The sequence below is a fragment of the Zootoca vivipara genome, chromosome 2 (assembly GCF_965207765.1).
Source record: "Zootoca vivipara chromosome 2, rZooViv2.hap1.1, whole genome shotgun sequence".
Classification (NCBI taxonomy): Eukaryota; Metazoa; Chordata; class Lepidosauria; order Squamata; family Lacertidae; genus Zootoca; species Zootoca vivipara.
Genome location: NC_142584.1, coordinates 66,811,217 through 66,831,421, shown reverse-complemented (window position 1 = coordinate 66,831,421; position 20,205 = coordinate 66,811,217). Strand labels below are relative to the sequence as shown.

At 43.5% G+C, this 20,205-nt stretch overlaps 1 protein-coding gene across 7 annotated transcripts; it reads right to left on the bottom strand.

The window, feature by feature from the left end:
- Window positions 1-587: 587 nt before the first annotated feature.
- Window positions 588-18,601, bottom strand: FAM53C (family with sequence similarity 53 member C). 7 transcript variants are annotated; one of them, XM_035105900.3, is made up of 5 exons: window positions 18,501-18,601; window positions 14,200-14,447; window positions 7,064-7,121; window positions 3,106-3,842; window positions 588-1,012 (listed from the first exon to the last, which is right to left on the bottom strand). In XM_035105900.3, the coding sequence occupies exons 2-5, from the start codon at window positions 14,275-14,277 to the stop codon at window positions 749-751; spliced, it is 1,137 nt and encodes a 378-aa protein (XP_034961791.1). In that variant the 5' UTR covers window positions 14,278-14,447; window positions 18,501-18,601; the 3' UTR covers window positions 588-748. The 7 variants fall into 7 exon arrangements, with proteins under 7 accessions (XP_034961791.1, XP_034961790.1, XP_034961788.1 ...); XM_035105899.3 differs by lacking the exon at window positions 18,501-18,601 and adding an exon at window positions 18,087-18,369; XM_035105897.3 differs by lacking the exon at window positions 18,501-18,601 and adding an exon at window positions 18,215-18,369.
- Between the last annotated feature and the right edge of the window lie 1,604 nt (window positions 18,602-20,205).

The following is a 20,205-nucleotide window of genomic DNA, read 5'->3' as shown; positions in this document are numbered from 1 at the left end:
TGCTCCTTCAGGTATACTGGACCGAGGCCATTTAGGGCTTTAAAGGTCAGCACCAACACTTTGAACTGTGCTCGGAAACATACTGGGAGCCAATATAGATCTTTCAAGACCGGTGTTATGTGGTCTCGGCGGCCGCTCTCAGTCACCAGACAGCAGCAAAAGCCTCGAGTTCTATACTTACCACCAGAAAGGAACTAGGTACTACCAGTGGGGGTGGGGGTGGGGAATGAGTATTACAAAGAACCACAACAAAATTTAATTTCCAACTCTGCTTGTTTCATCCAATATTTTTACAGAGATTCCTATTTTTTCCACCAAACTTGTGGAATCATTTCAATGGAATGAGGTCATAGTAGAACTCTCCCCGCCCCCCATCGTTTTACGGTACTAGAGACTAATGTTATTATCTCCCTTTGGGGTAATGGAGTCCATTTTGAAACCTGGGTGCCCAAGGGGCTTGCTAAAAAACTGATATGGGAATAGGGAGAAGGGTTATTGGCAAAGTTCTCTGTTTTTCTCACATATGGACACACCCCTCTGGCAGGGCTTCATCACTCTATCCCAGAGACATACAGCATCTATACAGCCATTTTTCCTTTTTTTTTAATAAAAATGAAACAAGCAGACAAAACCCCACCAGTCCCAATGCCACTTTCCCCTCTGCACCCACCCCACTTCCCTCATCAAGGAGTGCAGCCTCCCTTTGTGGCTGATCCCAGAATCAGTTTCTTGTGGAGACATCCAACCCCTAGTTCTCCTCAATCAAAGTTAGATCCAGATCGCTAAAGTCTGGTTGGAAGAGTGTCCTTTTGCTTGCTAAATTCCAATTTAGTCGCCGTGCCGCTTGTACTGCTGCTTCCTCTTCCTCCTCCTCTTCCTCACTTTCACTAAGAACCTGGACACAGTTGCTGAGGGGACTACATGGAGCTGAAGGAGCTTGTGGGCTGCAGCCCAAGAGCCATGATGAATAGCCACCTTCTTCAGATTTGTCCAGCTGACCTGCAAATGGTTTCTGTCAAATGTAACAAAACAAGTTTTTATATACCAATGCACCTTCCATATTTACGGTAGATTACATTATTCTAATACTGACAATTTATAACCATATTCATAATCACTTGCACTAGAGCTCTTTTAAGTCATAACTTGCCAAAGAAAAACACCACTTCCCCCTCCCTGCTCTGGGTCATCTACCTGTCGGCCAGATTCCAGATAAGGCATGAAAAGCCACTTCAAAGCCTGTTCCAGGCTGCACAATGCAGTGCCCCACCTGCAGTGCCATCTACTATCCCATGCAAAGGATCCTTATGTTGTTAGTACTGTATTTTTTTATTTTTTTAAATGTAGTTTATTGTTTCTTGTGAAAGCTGCCTTGGAAGTTATTTGTATCCTGTAAGGCAGGAACATAAATAATTGCCATACACAAATAATAAACTGAAGCTGCTGAAGGCTCACCATTGGCTATGGATCTGAGCAGATGGGACACAGACTTGAATTTTCAAAAACTAACTGCTCTCCTTGCTGACCTAAGCTGACGAGTGTGAGACAGACAATGCTATTCTAGCAAAGCCTTCCTGAAGCATTAGCTTCACATATATATTTCTGGTAGCCACCTTACTTTCCCCACAATATGATTATTAATTTAATCTATGTCTTCTCAGGCCATAGTAGACTACTGTTGAAGTTAATGGGGCTAAAGTCCTGAATGCTGTTCACATTATACTTTAATAATAATTAAGCTACCCATCACCTCCTGGCAAATAGAAGGAGAAGAAATGGAGGCAGTGAGAGATTTTACTTTCTTGGCTTCCATGATCACTGCAGATGGTGACAGCAGTCACGAAATTAAAAGACGCCTGCTTCTTGGGAGAAAAGCAATGACAAACCTAGACAGCATCTTAAAAAGCAGAGACATCACCTTGCCGACAAAGGTCCGTATAGTTAAAGCTATGGTTTTCCCAGTAGTGATGTATGGAAGTGAGAGCTGGACCATAAAGAAGGCTGATCGCCGAAGAATTGATGCTTTTGAATTATGGTGCTGGAGGAGACTCTTGAGAGTCCCATGGACTGCAAGAAGATCAAACCTATCCATTCTTAAAGGAAATCAGCCCTGAGTGCTCACTGGAAGGACAGATCGTGAAGCTGAGGCTCCAATACTTTGGCCACCTCATGAGAAGAGAAGACTCCCTGGAAAAGACCCTGATGTTGGGAAAGATTGAGGGCACTAGGAGAAGGGGACGACAGAGGACAAGATGGTTGGACAGTGTTCTCAAAGCCACCAACATGAGTCTGACCAAACTGCGGGAGGCAGTGGAAGACAGGAGTGCCTGGCGTGCTCTGGTCCATGGGATCACGAAGAGTCGGACACGACTAAACGACTAAACAACAACAACAAGCTACCAGTGTTCATATATGCTTTGCCCAAGGCAGAGGGCGTGGGAAAGCAGTGGCCATAATTGAATACTCCATAGAATGGAGGATTCTATAATAGGAATGGGTGCTCTACCCAAACATTTCTGCCCTAACTCTATGTTTTGAATCTGAAAATAACATGGGATGGCTGCTGGATCTTCCAGCAATAACTGAGCAACCAATTACTGCTGGTCAAATGTGAACCCTATAGCAATAGGGACATAAAACAGTAGTTTCAGCTGGAAACTGATAATGTAAGCGGAGGAGCCCATGAAGCAGGGTCTATTATCACTTCTGTATTTTGTGCAGCACCTGACCCAACATTACCAATAAATAAACACGGAGTAACATGTTTCGTTGGCATCATTCAGAGAAATCCCGGTGTGGCTCCCAGCTCTCCCCTTTGCCCAGTGCTTGTAATCTCAACTATCTCATAACAGCAAATTGTTGTCAGAGGTTAAGGACAGAGATCAAGAGAATCTCTCTCTCTCTCTCTCTCTCTCTCTCTCTCTCTCTCTCTCTCTCTCTCTGTGTGTGTGTGTGTGTGTGTGTGTGTGTGTTATTTTGTGACATAGCCAAATCTGTTCTTCAGTAGATTACCCTTTTAATCTGACTCCACCCCATCATTTCCCCTTTCATATGTATCCTTAAGGCACTCAGATGGGAACAGTGCTTCCTTCCTTCCTTCCCTACCTGATTCATCTTGTAGAAATCAAGCGAGGGCCTATGCCACCTCACATCCTCATCGTGGCGCCGCTTGAGACCAGATTTCCTGGTGTCCAAGTCACATGGCTGTGAGCGGCTGCGAGGGAGGCTGTGCTGGTGTCGAAGCAACTCTGGAGTGGAGGTGGTGGAGCTTCGCGGGGAGGGAAGGAATCTGACAGGTGAAAGGGAGAAACGTCGTTGAAGAGGGTAGGGCTGCAAAGTCTCTCCAGTCTCCCATGATGTGCTTGCTGGCGATTCTCGGGATAGGGCCAGGCTGAAGAAAGGGGGGCTCCTGCCGCCGCTGCTACCACCAGCACCATCTTGAACACACTGGTGAGAGGCACTGGGGGCAGGGTTGAAGCAAGGTGTGTTGGCTCCCTGGGCCAGGTTCTGGGCTTGTACTGCCAAAGTGTCCCCTCCACTGTTGTCCCGGCGTTTGATGTGCGTCCAGACTTTGGAGCCCAGGGGCTTCCAGACAGCCTGCCAACGGGAGAGGTCTTCAGGCACTGATAGTGAACGGCAGTGTCTTTTGGTGGGGGGCACAGAAGCCTTTTCTGAGACTACTGAGTTGGTGGCCAGTGTTTGGGATGTGAGGCTGTTCTGAGGACGGTTGTCTGAGCTGCAGGGGGGCAGGGGGAGGCTCAAGCTGGAGTGTTGGTAAAGACCTGTGCTGTCCTGAAGATGGATCTTTGGACAAGGAGCTAGGTCCCTCCATGAAGTTCCCTCTGCAAGAAATATCACAAGACAGAATATTAAAGATGAAGGCTCTAATTAGCACCACAAGCCACACGCCAGATAGCCAATTTATCTTTTGACATGTGAGCAATCAGCACCCCTTGTTGCCTTATTTTTACTTTTTAATAGCACCATCACACATACAAAGTTTCAGAACCTTCTACAACAGCCATTGTAGAACAAACAATCATTCCAAGCAATTGTTAGATCAGAAACAGCCCTAACTATTCTACTATAGCCGATTAGGATTTAAGATCTCGTCTGATCATCTTTGTTGTGCCTCACTCTCAATTAAGAAGTAACCCACAATGACAACAAGATAGGGAAATGTTCTCCAGGATAACATTCCCATTTGCTCCCCTTAGTTCCCTGATTACGGTGCCTCTGGGTGTCCCCCCCCCCGTGATGCATGAGGTCTTCACATTCAAGAAGCAATTCTCTTCTTTCGCTGTTAGACAGGAGGCACTTGTGGATCAGAGAAAGGGAGTAAACCTAGTGAGGGACAACATAAATTTTCTTTTATACTTACACCTGTTACAGTTGGAGCAAGATGTTGGCAGGGAGCCAGATTAAGATATCCTACCTTAAAAAATTCTACAATTTATTCATTGTTTGGTTACTACCGTTGGGGCAGTTCACTGAACAACTGTGGGAACCAATTAAAGGAATTGAATTCAAGCTGAAGAACAGTTGGAGAAAACAATTACTGCTTTTTTCCAAGTTCTTCCATGTTTAGTACAACTGACGAATTTGGGGTGCTTTTCATGTCCACAGCCCCACCCCACCCCATTCATATTTAACACACATATAATAAAACAGCTGGAATATTTCTCTCTCCAACATTAGCATACAGTAAGATCTTCCAGCCACTTCCCTTCTTAGTCATGCCTTAAGAAAAGCAAAAAGCAGTCCTGCGTTTCACAACTGCAGTCCGTCCAGAAAGGCTGTGTTCATTTATGACATTGTTCTTATAAGACTCATTTGTCTCTTTGCATAGCTACAGAGGTGGTCAAGCTAGTAGCAACAATAATCAAATGAGTTAGCCTCCAAGTCAAAATCCATGCTGCCTTGAAGGAAATCCAGAGACAAAACCCCAAGTTGCCTATATATAGAAGTTTTTTTAAAAAAATGACAAGGAGCTAATATGGCCCATTTCATTCAAAAGCATACTGGTTGCAAACTGAAATAAGAGGACTAATATGCAAAAGCTAGAACCAAACATGCCGCACAAAGAAAAGAAAGGAGCAGACATATGACAGGAACCTTGAGAAACACAAACCATGCTTTCCAACAAGACAGAAGGAAGGAGTTTAAATATTCTGTAAATCCCACACAAAGCCACTCACATAGCCAATCTGAGCTCCAAAAGCATAACCATACTAGTCTGTAGCAGCAAAAAGGAGTCCTGTTGAATCTTAAATATCAACAAATTTATCATGGCATAAAGTTTGAGGCTACGGTACAGCGCACCGGTATATTGTGTAGGGAAAAAAAAGCAAAGATAACCATGCTGGTCTATTAGGACTCCCAATATCCACAGGTGAGCAGTACCTTTTATTGGAACCAATTTTACCTCATTGAGGCGGATCTCCCTGCTTGTGTGTGTGTGTGTGTATTTAAATCTTCACCCTCCACTTGATGCACCTGATGAAGTAGGTTCATGTTAAAAGTATGTAGCCTGAAATGGCCCTCTTCGGACACTCCATTAGAGCAATTATTACGTACAGTAGAAGATAAAGCTATTTTAACTCAGGTTATCCAGCTGAAAATCCTGACAGGCTAATATTGCCCTGTATAAAGCAGGTAAAAGCTAACAAGTTTAAACCCAAGATACTTTGTTTTGTAAGGCAGCCTGGAAACTTGCTTAAAGGATAAGGTGGAAACTTCTGTAATAAATAAATCAGATAAATAAAATGGCCCATCATGCTATAGCTGAACCAAGAAAACACATTCGCCACCAACACCCACAAAGTCATTATGTGGAAAATATTCTAATTCTAAGCCTACAAAGGAGTCACAGTCAGATTGCTGTACAATATGGTTCTAGTACAAGTGACCAGAACAGTCACAGGAATGACTCACTTTGGCAGGGAACACACGCTTTCTTTAATGTGCCTTGCAAAGAAAACGTGCTGCAAACAAAAAATGCTATTTTAAAATAAGTGACTAGAAGCTATTCTGCTCAAGGCTCAGTACACTGATTGTACAATGTAGGTTTCCTACATTGATTGGAAACATAAGAGCTACAAAGGATCCAGGAATACACTTTGATAGCTTACAGTTTTATGACATACAGCTGAGATTAATTACGTACCAAAATTCTATATGGGCCGACTGCAGTAAGAGTCAACAGAACTGATGAAGACAGCAGCTAGTATTTTTTTTAAAATTAAGACTATGGGTTTTATTCTCTTATCCACCTGGCATCAATTCTTCCTCCATACCTAATCAAGCACAACCATAATTCAAGTGCCAAAATCAAGTTATTTATCAGAGTATGTACCGATATACTGCCAATGTAACTATGCTACAACGTAGTTTGTATCAAGAGTTAATTATTAGCGCTATCTATCCTGAAGTGTTTACATGACCAGAATACCAGTGGTGGTACTTGGCCACATACGTAAACTGCTTTGATCAAGCGGTATATACATTTTTGAATAAATAAATAAATATGAAATATGTAACTTTTTTAATATAGGCAGCACCCAGTATGCATATAGCAATATTACGCTGTATTAGATTTTATTTTATTGTTTACACAATTTATATCTTAGATATAAGAATCTTAGTTGTTTGCAACATTTTAGATAAAACGGTGATGGTTGCCAGTTCAAAAATAAAGACGGAAAAAAGAAATGGGAGCATTAGCAGGATTAATTTTTAAAACTACTAAACAGAACACCACTTCTTCACTGGATCTCTTTCCTTCCATTCGTCAGAAGCATAATGACATTTCTTTACTGAAAACAGCCATTCTTGTTATTTATTGGGATATCCTCCTGCATTTAACTCTGTTGAATTCTTGTTATTAAAACTAAACCACAGTTGGAGATGGTATCACAAAATACATGAGCTCTAGGAGACCTGGAAAGCAAGCTAATCTTATTAACTGTGAGCTGCATATAAAGGACATCAGACGATAAAAAGGACAGACAAAAGAGAAATGGATGTAGGCACAAAAGGTGGAAGTCCAGCCAGACGCTCTTACCAGGCGCTATCTGGAAGGGGCTGCCACAGCTGGCCACATCAGCATGATCAGGCAAAGGCTAGGGAGGAAACACAAGGAGTCACCACATCACAGCAAGGACCAGCATCTCACAAGCACCTCTGGATCTGTAATTCCTAACATGTGGGCATACAACAGAAGAGTGGTACCAGCTGTGGGATTCTACCAACATTCAGATATCTTGCCGTATCTCAGGATTGGAGAATTTGTGGCTCTTCAGATATTGGTGGACCATGATGCCATTCACTTCCCACCATTACTCATACTGGCTAGGGTTGATACAAGGTGGAGCCCAACAACATCTGGAGGACCACAGGTCTCCCACTCCTGGACCTATCTGAATTCCTTGGATCCTATGACCCCCCACCCCCTGTCATTAGTAGTAGCAAATCTTCAAGCTTTCCCCAAGAAAAGCTTCCCAAACTTGCTTTAATCTGAATGTTGAAACCAAAGTTCAGAGGGGCAAAATAACCAAATGGAAACTCTGATTTGCTCAAGCTCGACTACCAGTCCTTTCCATGGTGCTGCTCTTACAGTCACAAGCTACTATTCTACAGAGGTTCTACACAGATTTAAACTGCTCCCTTTATACCATGCCTAAACTATTCAGTATCAAAAGCCCGAGGATACTTCACTCTCATTAGAAAGAATGTGAGAAGACACAGCAAGAAATTAATGTTTTAGATTATGGCCACAGCTAAAAGTGCACTTACCACTATTTTCCTCTTTCATTCTATCACTTCACTGATCTTTGGTGACTGGAAACCCTCTGAGACAAGGACAATGTAGTATTTATTTGTCCGTATGCCAGCTCCCTTAATATAAGGAGAGCCAGACACTAAATACCACAAGCCATCATAAATTAAGATGCACCACTTCTACCTAAAGCAATGAGTGGTCTCCCCAAATCTCTTGCTTGACAATAACAGATTAAACATACCTAACAAAATAGCACAGGAAAGAGTTATGGAAGGAACAATTATTGTCATCTTTGCCTCCATGTGTTGTTTCCAAATGTCAATAGAGTAGCGTGTCTCTGCACATTATCCATGTTTAAAACTTGAAAGGCTGAAGTCCCTTTGCTCTCCAAACCATTGACTCTCTGCTACAGAGCTTCCTCTGCTCAAACATTATTATGCTTTTGGACTGTGCCTTCCCCTGCAAAAGCTGCATTAGGCCACACAACCCATTCTTAGAAGTCTACACCTCAATGCTGCAGAGAAGTCAAGTTCTGTTACTGGCTGCAACTGCAACTTTGCAGAGTTTTAACTTTTTTTCTGGACAATATTTCTAGGCAACAGATTAATGCATCTTTAACTCATTTTGAGGCAAAAAAAATCCCTTATTCCCATGGACTCCAGATCTAGGATAAATCAGAAAATGCATGCTTCATATTCCACCACGTCATTCTCTTTTTAATTAATTTTTGCCACAGCAGTACATTGCCTTTCATTTTCCAAGTCAGACCAACTCTCCTTAGATTACAGGGACAGGTTAGAGAGAGGACCCCTTAGTACAGTTTATCCTATCCCCGTTAAGAAAAAATATGGAGAAAGTGCACTGGGAAACGCTTTGCATTTAATAAGGATTGGGGTGATTGGAAAACAAAGACGATAGAACACATGCACATGAGCGAGAAACTGGTGGGGGAACTTGGAAACTGCAGGTCAGTTTCCCTTGTGAGTGGTATTCCACAGTCCTCAAACAGTAACATGCTAAAAAGAAGAAAATAATATGGGATTTAGAGATAATTGTAAAAAAACGGCAAGCTCCTAGTGCAGTAGAATGCTTGAGTAATATTATATAAAGCAAAGAAATACACCAGTATCTTCTTGATTCCTCCCCAATACTCTTTACTCTTTCCATCACTGCCCTGTGATGTATTGTAAACCAATATGTGATCCTCAGATGAAGGGCTACATAGAAATTCAGTAAGAAAATAAATAAATCACCTTCCAAAGGAGTGACCTTTACCCTCAGTCATTCAATGGCAAACGAGCCTTTGACCTTTACCTGTTCAGAGCAGCAACAAATATAATGCTAACTTGAGGCATATCTGCAGTCATCTGTAGCAATAACTTCAGACCATACCTGTCCCTCACTTGTCCTTGAAGACAGGAAATTATGGAACTAGCATGGAAAAAAACAAAAAACCCACCCATTCTCTTGCTCTCACAGAAAGAAAAAAATCAACATCTGGGTAATTTTGATAAGCCCCTTGAAAACACCAGATACCCAATGTGATGTAGTGGTTAGAGTACTGGACTAGAGAGACCAGGGTTCAAACCCCCACTTAGTCATGAAGCTCACTGGGTGATCTTTAGTCAGTCACTTTCTCTTAGCCTAACCTACCTCATAGGATTGTTCTGAGGATAAAACATGTTGCTCAACAACTCCAGGTGAGCACTCAGGAAGTAAAGGCCCCTGTGGCAAAGGTATAACTTGGCGCACTACTTACAAATCACCTTATTGTATTTAGCACCTAATTGCATGATGAGGTACCAAGTCTCTTTTCTAGCATTAAACAGTAATCTTTTGAACACTAAAAGACAAGGCATGCCATATATGCAGCTTGGCTTGCATCACCAAAATCTGACCGGGGGAGGGGAGGAGAGTTACCATCTCCCAAATATGTCCAACCAAGCTTCGCAGTACAGTACAAAGTTCAATTTGGGATAGGAAAAGTTGGCCAGAGTTGAATGTCTATATCCGATATTGTAGACCCAATAACAAATTGGGACTCTGTTTATGTACCAGACACCTAGCTGCCCAACACTCTCCCCATTTGAGCTGACAAAGGTGGTCAGTGTGGCATTGAGAACTGCATGGTTTATGGTTAGGGAGAACTTTAATAACCCCACCAAACCTAATTGAGGCTGATTCAACACATGTAGGATGACAAACTTGGAAGCTAGTCTTCTGTACAAAACAAAAACATCTGCAGGTGAGGGAGACATTCTTGGTTCTGTTGCGTTGGCCACTTCATTACATGATCAGATTTGACATTCAGGCTGTCTAATCTCCACAGAACCTGATTAATTTCAATGGTTTTCTGTCATCACTGGAGATTTTCAGTCTAGCTGATGGTCCTGCCAAGACTCTGGTATCTGCTTGGAATGAGGAGATCACAATGGCAATTGATGGGATAGCTTGCAAATATCCTCAACCCGATTGTAGAAGCATATCAGCTTTGTGGTATTCCAAGAAGCTAATGGTGACGAATCATCTGAACCAACGATTAGTGTGTAAGTGACAGAAAACATTCAACGAATATGACCAAACACAAGTGAGAGCTAATTTACTTCTCTGCCACCACTGCATTTGTTCAACGTTATCCACCACATCCGTTTCTGGTGATGAGCAGACTCCTCAGTGGAGGCTCAGTGATACAAGATCTAGAGCCTGAGTCTGCTGTTTATTTTGTAGATAAAGTAACTTGCACCTGTGCCAACTTGGGTGCAAGAACTGTGATAGAGTACAAGACTATGAGCCTCTATGAGTGTCATTCTATGATTCTCATCACCTCACACCAAACTGAAGACATATACAAGTTGCTTGGAGAGTTGAGGCCCCCCACATATCCCCTTAACCCTTGCCCATTTTAGCTAGTGAAATCTGCCAAGGCTAGGCTATGCAATCTGAACCTTAGAGGTGATTAACACCTTTATCAGGGATACTGTGGTCACTGCTACCTTGAAATACGCCACGTTGAGGCCACTATTTAAAAAGCCAAGTTTAGAAATACTAAACTCCTGAGGCAATTATCTGGAGGCAACTGTGAGCTAGATGAGCGTGAGTAAGATACAACTTAATCCTGGAACCTGAATAATCTGGATAGAGAATTTAATCGAGTTGCACTCACTCTGAAGTATGAAATTCAGAAGGTTGCATGCTGGACTATTGTAATACACTCTAGATTGGGCTGTCTTTAAAGGCAGTTTAGAAATTTCAAATGGTGCAAAATGCAACTGCCCAAGTATTGATGAAGGTCAGGTGGTTAGAGCAAGCAACAACTACATTGCACAAGTTACACTGATTCAATAGTGCATTTCTGGGCTCAATTTAAAGTCCCAGCAATTACCTTTCAAGTCCCAAACCAGGTGTGGTGAACACAAAGATCATGCCAAAAGCAGTATCTTCCCCTTAAGGTGTCAGGTACTCAATTCTACTGTAACATCTCTATAAACATGGAGACTTCAGTCCTGCCTAATGAAACTATTAGCCAATGACAGCCTACCAATTTACCTTCATAGACACTTGTCATGTGGAGATCAGTTCCATAGGTTAATTACATGTAAATGTAGAATGGAATCTCTCTTCTTAAGCAGTGTATAGATAATAATCTCCGATAAGAAAGACTGCCTATTAGCTACTACCATGACAATAACTCCAACCCAGCAACAGTAGCTCAACAACTGTAGAAAAGTAATGGGTGAGAGGGGGAGGGAAGCACTTATCCTTATTTGCACCAATTCTTATAACTGTAAAATCACAGCCCTTTTCTTTAACCCCAAACACATGACTGGAATGGCAAAATTGACTTTGAGGAATCATAGAGTTGGAAGAGACCACAAGGGCCATCCAGTCCAACCACCTGCCAAGCAGGAAACACCATCAAAGCATTCCTGACAGATGGCTGTCAAGCCTCCGCTTAAAGACCTCCAAAGGAGACTCCACCACACTCCTTGGCAGCAAATTCCACTGTCGAACAGCTCTTACTGTCAGGAAGTTCTTCCTAATGTTTAGGTGGAATCTTCTTTCTTGTAGCTTGAATCCATTGCTCCGTGTCCGCTTCTCTGGAGCAACAGAAAACAATCTTTCTCCCTCCTCCATATGACACCCTTTTATAGATTTGAACATGGCTATCATATCACCCCTTAACCTTCTCTTCTCCAGGCTAAACATACCCAGCTCCCTAAGCCATTCCTCATAAGGCATCGTTTCCAGGCCTTTGACCATTTTGGTTGCCCTCCTCTGGACACGTTCCAGCTTGTCTGTATCCTTCTTGAACTGTGGTGCCCAGAACTGGACACAGTATTCCAGGTGAGGTCTGATCAGAGCAGAATACAGTGGTACTATTACTTCCCTTGATCTAGATGCTATACTCCTATTGATGCAGCCCAGAATTGCATTGGCTTTTTTAGCTGCTGCATCACACTGCTGACTCATGTCAAGTTTGTGGTCTACCAAGACTCCTAGATCCTTTTCACATGTACTGCTCTCAAGCCAGGTGTCACCCATCCTGTATTTGTGCCTTTCATTTTTTTTGCCCAAGTGTAGTACTTTACATTTCTCCCTGTTAAAATTCATCTTGTTTGCTTTGGCCCAGCTGTCTAATCTGTTAAGGTCATTTTGAAGTGTGATCCTGTCCTCTGGGGTATTAGCCACCCCTCCCAATTTGGTGTCATCTGCAAACTTGCTCAGTATGCCCTTAAGCCCATCATCCAAGTCATTGATAAAGATGTTGAATAAGACTGGGCCCAAGACAGAACCCTGTGGCACCCCACTTGTCACTTCTCTCCAGGAGAATAGTAGCAGCTTTTGGTCTACTCAGTTTTACTGCTAAGGAAATAATGTTCTTGAATGCCAGGGTACTGCTGAAAGAAGCAGGACCCTCACTTTGAGATGTCTACCCCAACCCACCACATTCGTATTTGCATAGGTACTCACTCATCTTTTCATCTGCTTAAGAGCTTTTTAAAAAATTCCAAATCTCCTCTGGCCATGGAGAAGCAAGGAAACTTGGGAGTGGGGGTAGGGAATATAAACTGTTTCATGGGCCACAACCATGGCCATAACAAGAGCTGCCTATAACAATCACCAGAATAAGTGTTCTTACTTATTATTGAAGTGTTAGCCATGTTCTCAAGGGCTGGTTTTAGCTTTGCCAGGGTATAGATTGAAACAGAAAATCTGTAAGAGTGATTGGCGTTAGGGCACTAAACGTAATATATGTACTCTGCAGAACACCCCTCTCTCCCAAGACGATATAGCAGGCTGCGGGTTCACAACAAAACTAATGATGTTGGGACTACAACTCCCATTCACCCTTGCCAACATGGTCAGTGGTCAGGGATAATGGGAGCTGTTGTTCAAGAAGATCCGAGGGAGACCATGTTGGTTACCCCGGCTTAGACGGTCACAAAGTGCTTGTACTACTTGTACTAGCCCAATAGATTTTTTTTTAACATCTGTCTTTGAATAGCAGATCCTCCTGCCATATCAAAAGCTCTATTGGAACCTCCCCTCACTTTCAAAAGCAGTTTGGCATGCAGTATGGGCAGAAGACTGTTGGGGTAGGGAAGACCCAAAGTATACTTAGGCATTCAGAATTAGTTATTTGACTCCTGGTCATAGGCAGCAGCAGCAGCTTGAAGCACAGCGTAGCAATCTCTCCAATCTTTCATCTATTAAAATGAGGCAACGGGTGAATTCAAGGTCACTGAGGAAATCATTCCACCAGTGCAAGCATTTCTGCTTGCCCAGCAGAACAATCTTCCCTCTCTTCCACCCTGTGTACTGTTCTGGGGGTTCTCCCAACCTCCAAAGTGGATTTGGAAGAGGCATGGGGGAGGGGGAGCCCCGCTGCACTGGCAGGAGTTATTGAGTTGGTTTCCTCTAACAGAATAAGTTACAGTGGTACCTCGGTTTAAGTACACAATTGGTTCCGGAAGTCTGTACTTAACCTGAAGCGAACTTTCCCATTGAAAGTAATGGGAAGTGGATTAATCCATTCCAGACGGGTCTGCGGAGTACTTAACTTGAAGCGTACTTGACCTGAGGTATGACTGTAATTGGTTCTGGAAGTCCGTACTTAACCTGAAGCGTACTTAACCTGAAGCAAACTTTCCCATTGAAAGTAATGGAAAGTGGATTAATCCATTCCAGATGGGTCCACGGAAGGTGATTAATCCACTTTCCATTACTTTCAATGGGAAAGTTCGCTTCAGGTTAAGTATGCTTCAGGTTAAGTACAGACTTCCGGAACCAATTGTGTACTTAAACCGAGGTACCACTGTAGTTGAATCTGGCCCTAAGATTCAAGATAAAAGCAAACAGTATTTCTTGTACTAATTTGAAAACTATCAAGATCCAAGGCAAGGCAGGGCAAATCTTACCAGGCTGATGCTGAAGGATGTGCATTTCAATTCCTCCAGGCTTTGTTTCTGTAGCTGTTCAGTTATCAAGGTGATCATGGCTTCTTACAGAGGCCAGGCACCAGAACCCTTGAGAGACTCCAGCTCCTGCCACCTGCCACCCTTTCGCCTCCCTCAGCAAGTCCAGCCGCATTCAAGCATCACCATCACATCTGCTAAGCTGTTGTCTTCATACATGCTAGCCATACTCCATCTCATACTCGGGAACCCTGCAAAAGACAGATATTAATTAAGGAAGGCATATTATATCATCCCTACTCTCTCCAGATCTGCTGTTCAAAAACAAACATGCATATGTGTGTGATATACGTATATGACCAAGACACAAGTTAAACAAGCTTAAGCCTTGTTTAAGGCTCCATAGCTAGCATATTTTAAAATATTACATCTTTACCCTGCCTTTGCTACCAGGATGCTACCAAGCAGCATATAGGGTTTGTTCCCTCTACTCTATTTTATCCTCAGACCTACCCAGTGAGGTAGGTGAAAGCAGCAAGATAGTGATGGACCAAATGTCAGCCAGTGAGCTTCTTAGCTGTGTGCGGATCTGATTTGAACTTAAGCCAAGGAGACTATATCATCACACTGGCTCTCCAACTTTTATTTTCTGCATGTTGATTTTAGTTCAGCACTTTCAGAAAGCCCCAACCATGTGATATTTTATTTCTGTAGTACAAAGAGTCAGGACTCCATCCTCAGTTTTTCCTTTTGGTTCCTTGAATAAATTGATGCCTTACCTTATTCTTCAAATTTTCTACAATACTTAAAGACTGGTGTCTGGGCTTCTTAAATGTATTATAGTAAAACATGCAATGTTCCATAATAAGGAAACAGAACTTAGTACAGTATTGTGAGCTTAGTACTGTGAGCAAAATCTAAATCAGATGTGAAGCCTACCTAATTTAATCTCTCATTATCAGCGCTCAGTAGACTAAAAGTCAACATCTACTCTGAGCAAGCTTGATCATTTGCCACTGCCACCTTTCTCCCAGCGTGAACTTTCCCTCTTGATATGGATAACCAATCCCTAATGTTCAGTTTTGCTAACTTATCTCAGAATGCTGAAGTGAAGGATGTATTGTAAATAGCTTACTAGACCTAGATAATGCAAATTAACTACAAATTAACTAATGCAAATTTCACTGAACACCTCTTATTCTGTGCAAGTTAATACTTATACCTCTCCTAAACAGTCACAATGTGCTTTACAAAACCAAGATCAGTAGCCTAGAAGTTCTGCTATAGAGTAAAATAAGGGAACATAAAGATAAGAGATTGTAGCCTAATAAGTTCTACAGAGAGCTGACCCACTGAAATTAATGCACCTAAGTTAGTCATCTCTCTGTTTTGAGTATGACTAATGTTGACTACAACCCAGGCTACTTATGATGTTCATTCGTCATCTAGGAAAGGCAAATTAATATGCATAGCAATTTTTATAGCACTTTTTGGTATGTAAAGACTGAAATTCTACACACACTTTAGCTGGGAGTAACTCATTAAACTGTCCAAATTACTTCTGAGTAGGTATGTATAGGATTACAGTATTAAGTGGTTACAATCTTCACAGTGCGGTAATTCCCACTTAGTTCAAAGGGGACTGCACTCAGTCATGTGGGTATAGGATTGCAGTCTCAATGCATATTTATACATACAAAGACATACAAATGACTCTTACTTTTTCCAAAAATAGTAGAACAAACTAGTCCTAAAACCAAAGGGAAAAGAGGAATCCAAAGGCAATGTGTGAAAACGATTAGTTCAACAAGATGGACTTGCTGGTGGGGTGGGGGTGGGGTGGGAAAGTAGTTCACCAAAATCTATGCTGTATTTGTCTCAGGTGAAAGGAACTTGAAATCCAGGTTCTTAGTTTAGTCCAGAAAGAACCAAGCTGAGAAAAGTCAGGTGGCTTGCTTCCTTGAAAATGTTACCGTAGTTTTTCTAAGTACATCCCTTCTTTTTTACCTCAAAATAGAAGTTCATTTTAAAATTGCCTCTCTAGGTCTTCCTTGCTGCACCTTTGTCTTCCAGACTACCCTTTCTGAAACCATACATTAAGCATTAAAACACAATTTACAATAATTGGGGGGAAGAGTGAGGCTCCATGGATTTACCAAGCTGCTCACACACACTCATCCATTTCTAGTCCTGTCTCTGCCTCTTCATCAGTTATTGTCCTCCCCATTATCTGTTCTAGACCGCAAGATTCTTCAGGGCAGGAGCTGGGGCCTATCTACATTTTTGCTTATGGAACTCAGTAAACTAAAATATACTCCAGTGGTGCTCTATAAGCAAAATACATTTTCAAAACTCTTCACAATATTATTTTCTATATGTTCTTGATAAGGTGGGGTGCACTTTCTCCTCTACTGTTTTTTACAGATGCCAGAGCACTTTCTCACCATAAATCTAGTAAGGATGCAGTCCTATGCATTTTGCTAGGGATTAAGTGAATGTGCATAGGACCACACTGCACACAGAGAAATAGCTTAATTTTGGCACTTCAATTTACACAAGCAACTTGGTCAACAATTAATATTTCCCCTGGCATACACTGTATACATTGAAGGCTCCTCATAACTTTCTCTAAACTTAAAATACTCCATAGACTCTGTTCTAGAGAGCTTCTGCCAGGAACAATTTCTTTCCCCACATTAATCCTGGTTAATTTAGCAGCTGATAGCATGCAATAGATTTGCATCTGAAAGACAGAAGTTCAAGCCCCTGCTCAGTCATGAAGCCTACTGGGTGGCCTTGGATAAGTCAGTATCTCTCAGCAACAACCTAACTGCAGGACTGTTGTGATGAGAAAAGATAAAAAGATGAACTGTAATCCACCCTGGGCCTCAAGGATAGGGTGGGGGAAGTCTGCAAGAATAACTAAGAAGTCTCCTAGGATGTGCCCAAAATCTTGTGGCTGTTTTTTTACTGTAAAGGACGTGCTAGAAGTATTTTTTTCCTTATGTATTGTCCTTAGGCAATTAGTTATAATACTTTGCTATGCATCTTCCTCCACGCCTACTTATTCTAATGGCTTCAGGCCACAAGCCTTTAGAAAACACTGATCCACCAAGCCCCATTACCAGACACCTTAAAACTAGTGTAGAAAAATTGCCAACAGCTTAGCAAAGTGTTGGGTTTTCATTCCAGCTGCTTCCCCTCCTCCAGTCCTACATGATGCGCCCAATACTTGATTCATTCGTTTATACAGCGATCTAATTATTTAAAAACCCCAAACACAAGCAGGCCTCAAGCAACCTCGAGCCTGTGCGATAGGGAGACAGCGCGAGACTCCATGACAGGATTGTGCCATGCAGTGCGATTCTGCTGTGTTTTTAAGAATGGGTCCCGTCAACCTAGTTTTAGGAATGCATCCACAGGGGACGCAATACCTAACAAAGCAGAACCATCCCAGCCTCCGCGGAGGGAACCACTCCCCCCCTTTCTCCACCAAGGCCCTCCATTCCATCCCAAATTCCCATAGATTCACGCGCTGCCTTGCACGCCCAGGCAAGCCCCTGAACCCACATCTTCCGCCGAAACCCCAACGTTATCCAATCCAGCGTAGCAAGCGCCCATAACGTAACAAAACAAAACAACCTCTGCCTTGCAGGGTTCCTTTTTTTCTTTTTCTTTTATGACAACAGGAGACGTCTGTAACCGAGGCACCTCACAAAGACAACCCCCCTCCCTCTCCGGAGACTCCCAAGATCCCCACCCCATAAACACACACACACACCTGGAAGCACCAAAATCCCCCACCGCGCGCGCGCACCCCACAAATTTCAGTATTACACCCACCCGAGCTCCGCAGCCCCCCCCCTTTTGCCACCTTTCGCGATACCCACCGCGCCAGCTGAAGGCGGCGGCGGCGGCTCCAGCACCTACTCGCGGGGCCCGCAGTCAGGCAGTTGTGCGCCCCCTTTCTCTCGCGCCCCCCCCACCCCCGATTCTGAACAGCACCGAGACCACCCACCCGCTGTGTGCGTGGGGAGACCTCGTTCCTGGGCTCCCCCGACACGCCAGCATCCACCGGCCCTCCCTGGTCCAGCTGCCGCCCCCAACCCGGCGGCCAGGGCTCCCAGCCCCACCACCACCACCCCGCCAGGAGCCTCTGCTCCCCCTTCGGTCGGGAGTGGATCGACCTGCTCAGGACAAACCACCCCACTCACAAGGGGGGCGGTGAAGCCCCATGTATCAGCAGCGACCCACAGGGGAATTTCAGAAAGGGGCTCGCCTCTCCACAACAACCCACTACGAACCCCTCTTGCAGCAACGCAGGGACTTGGCTTTCTGTCGTCCTGGGTTGCCCCAACACTAGCCTCGTCTTCTCCCCCTTCTACGGACCGTACCAAGTGGCAAAGCATGACGGGATATGTAGTTCGAATTGAGGCTCTGGGAGAATAGCGTTTTACCCCTTCCTCTGGCCCATTCCTTCCATGGCCCGAGGCATTTTCCACTTCTTAATTTAAGCCAGCCTCAGTTACAGAATAAATACCTTTCAGCGAGAGGGCTCCGTCTCATAAAATGTGAAATATATTGTTACTAAATATATATACTGTATATATATATATACCCCAATGATGTCAAGAGTCCCTTTCTTTCTCTACCCGAGCTCTTTCTTAGCCAACCTGGTCAACCACCTGAAACTGAGTGATAACGCTTCTGGGGCCACTGCTTGCACTGAGCCCTGGCCTCTCATAACACAAGCAGTATTTCTGGAATTACATAGACCTAAGTATGCATGAACAACTTTTGGCAAGAGTACACTCAATTTTGGCAGGTGGCAATGTGGGTTAATCCACAGAGTCTAGGGCTTGCTGATCAGAAGGTCGGCGGTTCAAATCCCTGCAGCGGGGTGAGCTCCCGTTGCTCGGTCCCAGCTCCTGCCCACCTAGCAGTTCGAAAGCACATCAAAGTGCAAGTAGATAAATAGGGACCGCTCTGGCGGGAAGGTAAATGGCGTTTCCGTGCGCTGATCTGGTTTGCCAGAAGCAGCTTTATCATGCTGGCCACATGACCCAGAAGCTGTCTGCGGACAAACGCCGGCTCCCTCGGCCTATAGAGCAAGATGAGCGCCGCAACCCCAGAGTCGGACACGACTGGACCTGATGGTCAGAGGTCCCTTTACCTTTACCTGCAGGAGACCCAACTGATGAAACCTATGAAACATGTTTTGTGTCCTGATTCACCAGCTGCAACACATATAGAGAAGAGAGTGGCATATATTGAGAGCGCAACCAGCTGGAGGTGCATAATCAGAAAAGTAAAGGACATGTTTTCGTAACCAAGCCACACTCATCATGACTAAATGATAAATGAATAGGGGCAGTCATGTACTTAGGTCAGAAGCAGGCATGTGTAACCTGTGACTCAACAAGATACTGCTGGACTCCCAGCTCCAAGCAGCTTGGGCAATGGTCAAAGACGAAGGAGTTCTAGTCCAACAATATATGAGCAGCCACAAGGTTTCCATCCGTACTCTACAGCTTTTCCCTGCTGTAGGGCAGGGGGGAAGCAGGTAGCTCTTCATGGTGCACTTTCCCCCATTTTAAACAGAGAGAGGCCAAGGTTTGTGCATTTGATAGGACCCCTCAAAAAAAAAAAACCAGTCCCGTACTAAGCTTCATGCTTATGAATTCTCTACCTCCCACCCAAGGTTTGGGGATGATGTTCTCACCTAAGTAACAGAAGGATATTAACTGAGGAACAAGTACAAAGGAAGCTTTCCTCACACCACTGTACTTGTGTCAAGTAGATCTAAACAAGCCAGGCCAATGATGAACTCATGAAAAAGCTGATCCTGGGTGCTTTCTAAAGTTGGCAATTCATGCTCAAACTTTTCATCTTTGGTTATCATCTCCCCCTTTCCCCCCTCCAATGCAAGGTACTGTCACCAAGTATTCCACTTCTAGAATGTACTTTAGTGACCTTACATCCTCCACCCATGCTTCAGCAATAGAAATG

Coding starts and splice junctions, on each gene's coding strand:
- FAM53C (XM_035105900.3), bottom strand. CDS start 14,277: ATGATCACCTTGATAACTGAACAGCTACAGAAACAAAGCCTGGAGGAA. Junction 7,122..14,199: donor CATCCTTCAGCATCAGCCTG/GTAAGATTTGCC, acceptor TTTCCTCCCTAG/CCTTTGCCTGATCATGCTGA. Junction 1,013..3,105: donor ATTTCTACAAGATGAATCAG/GTAGGGAAGGAA, acceptor TACATTTGACAG/AAACCATTTGCAGGTCAGCT.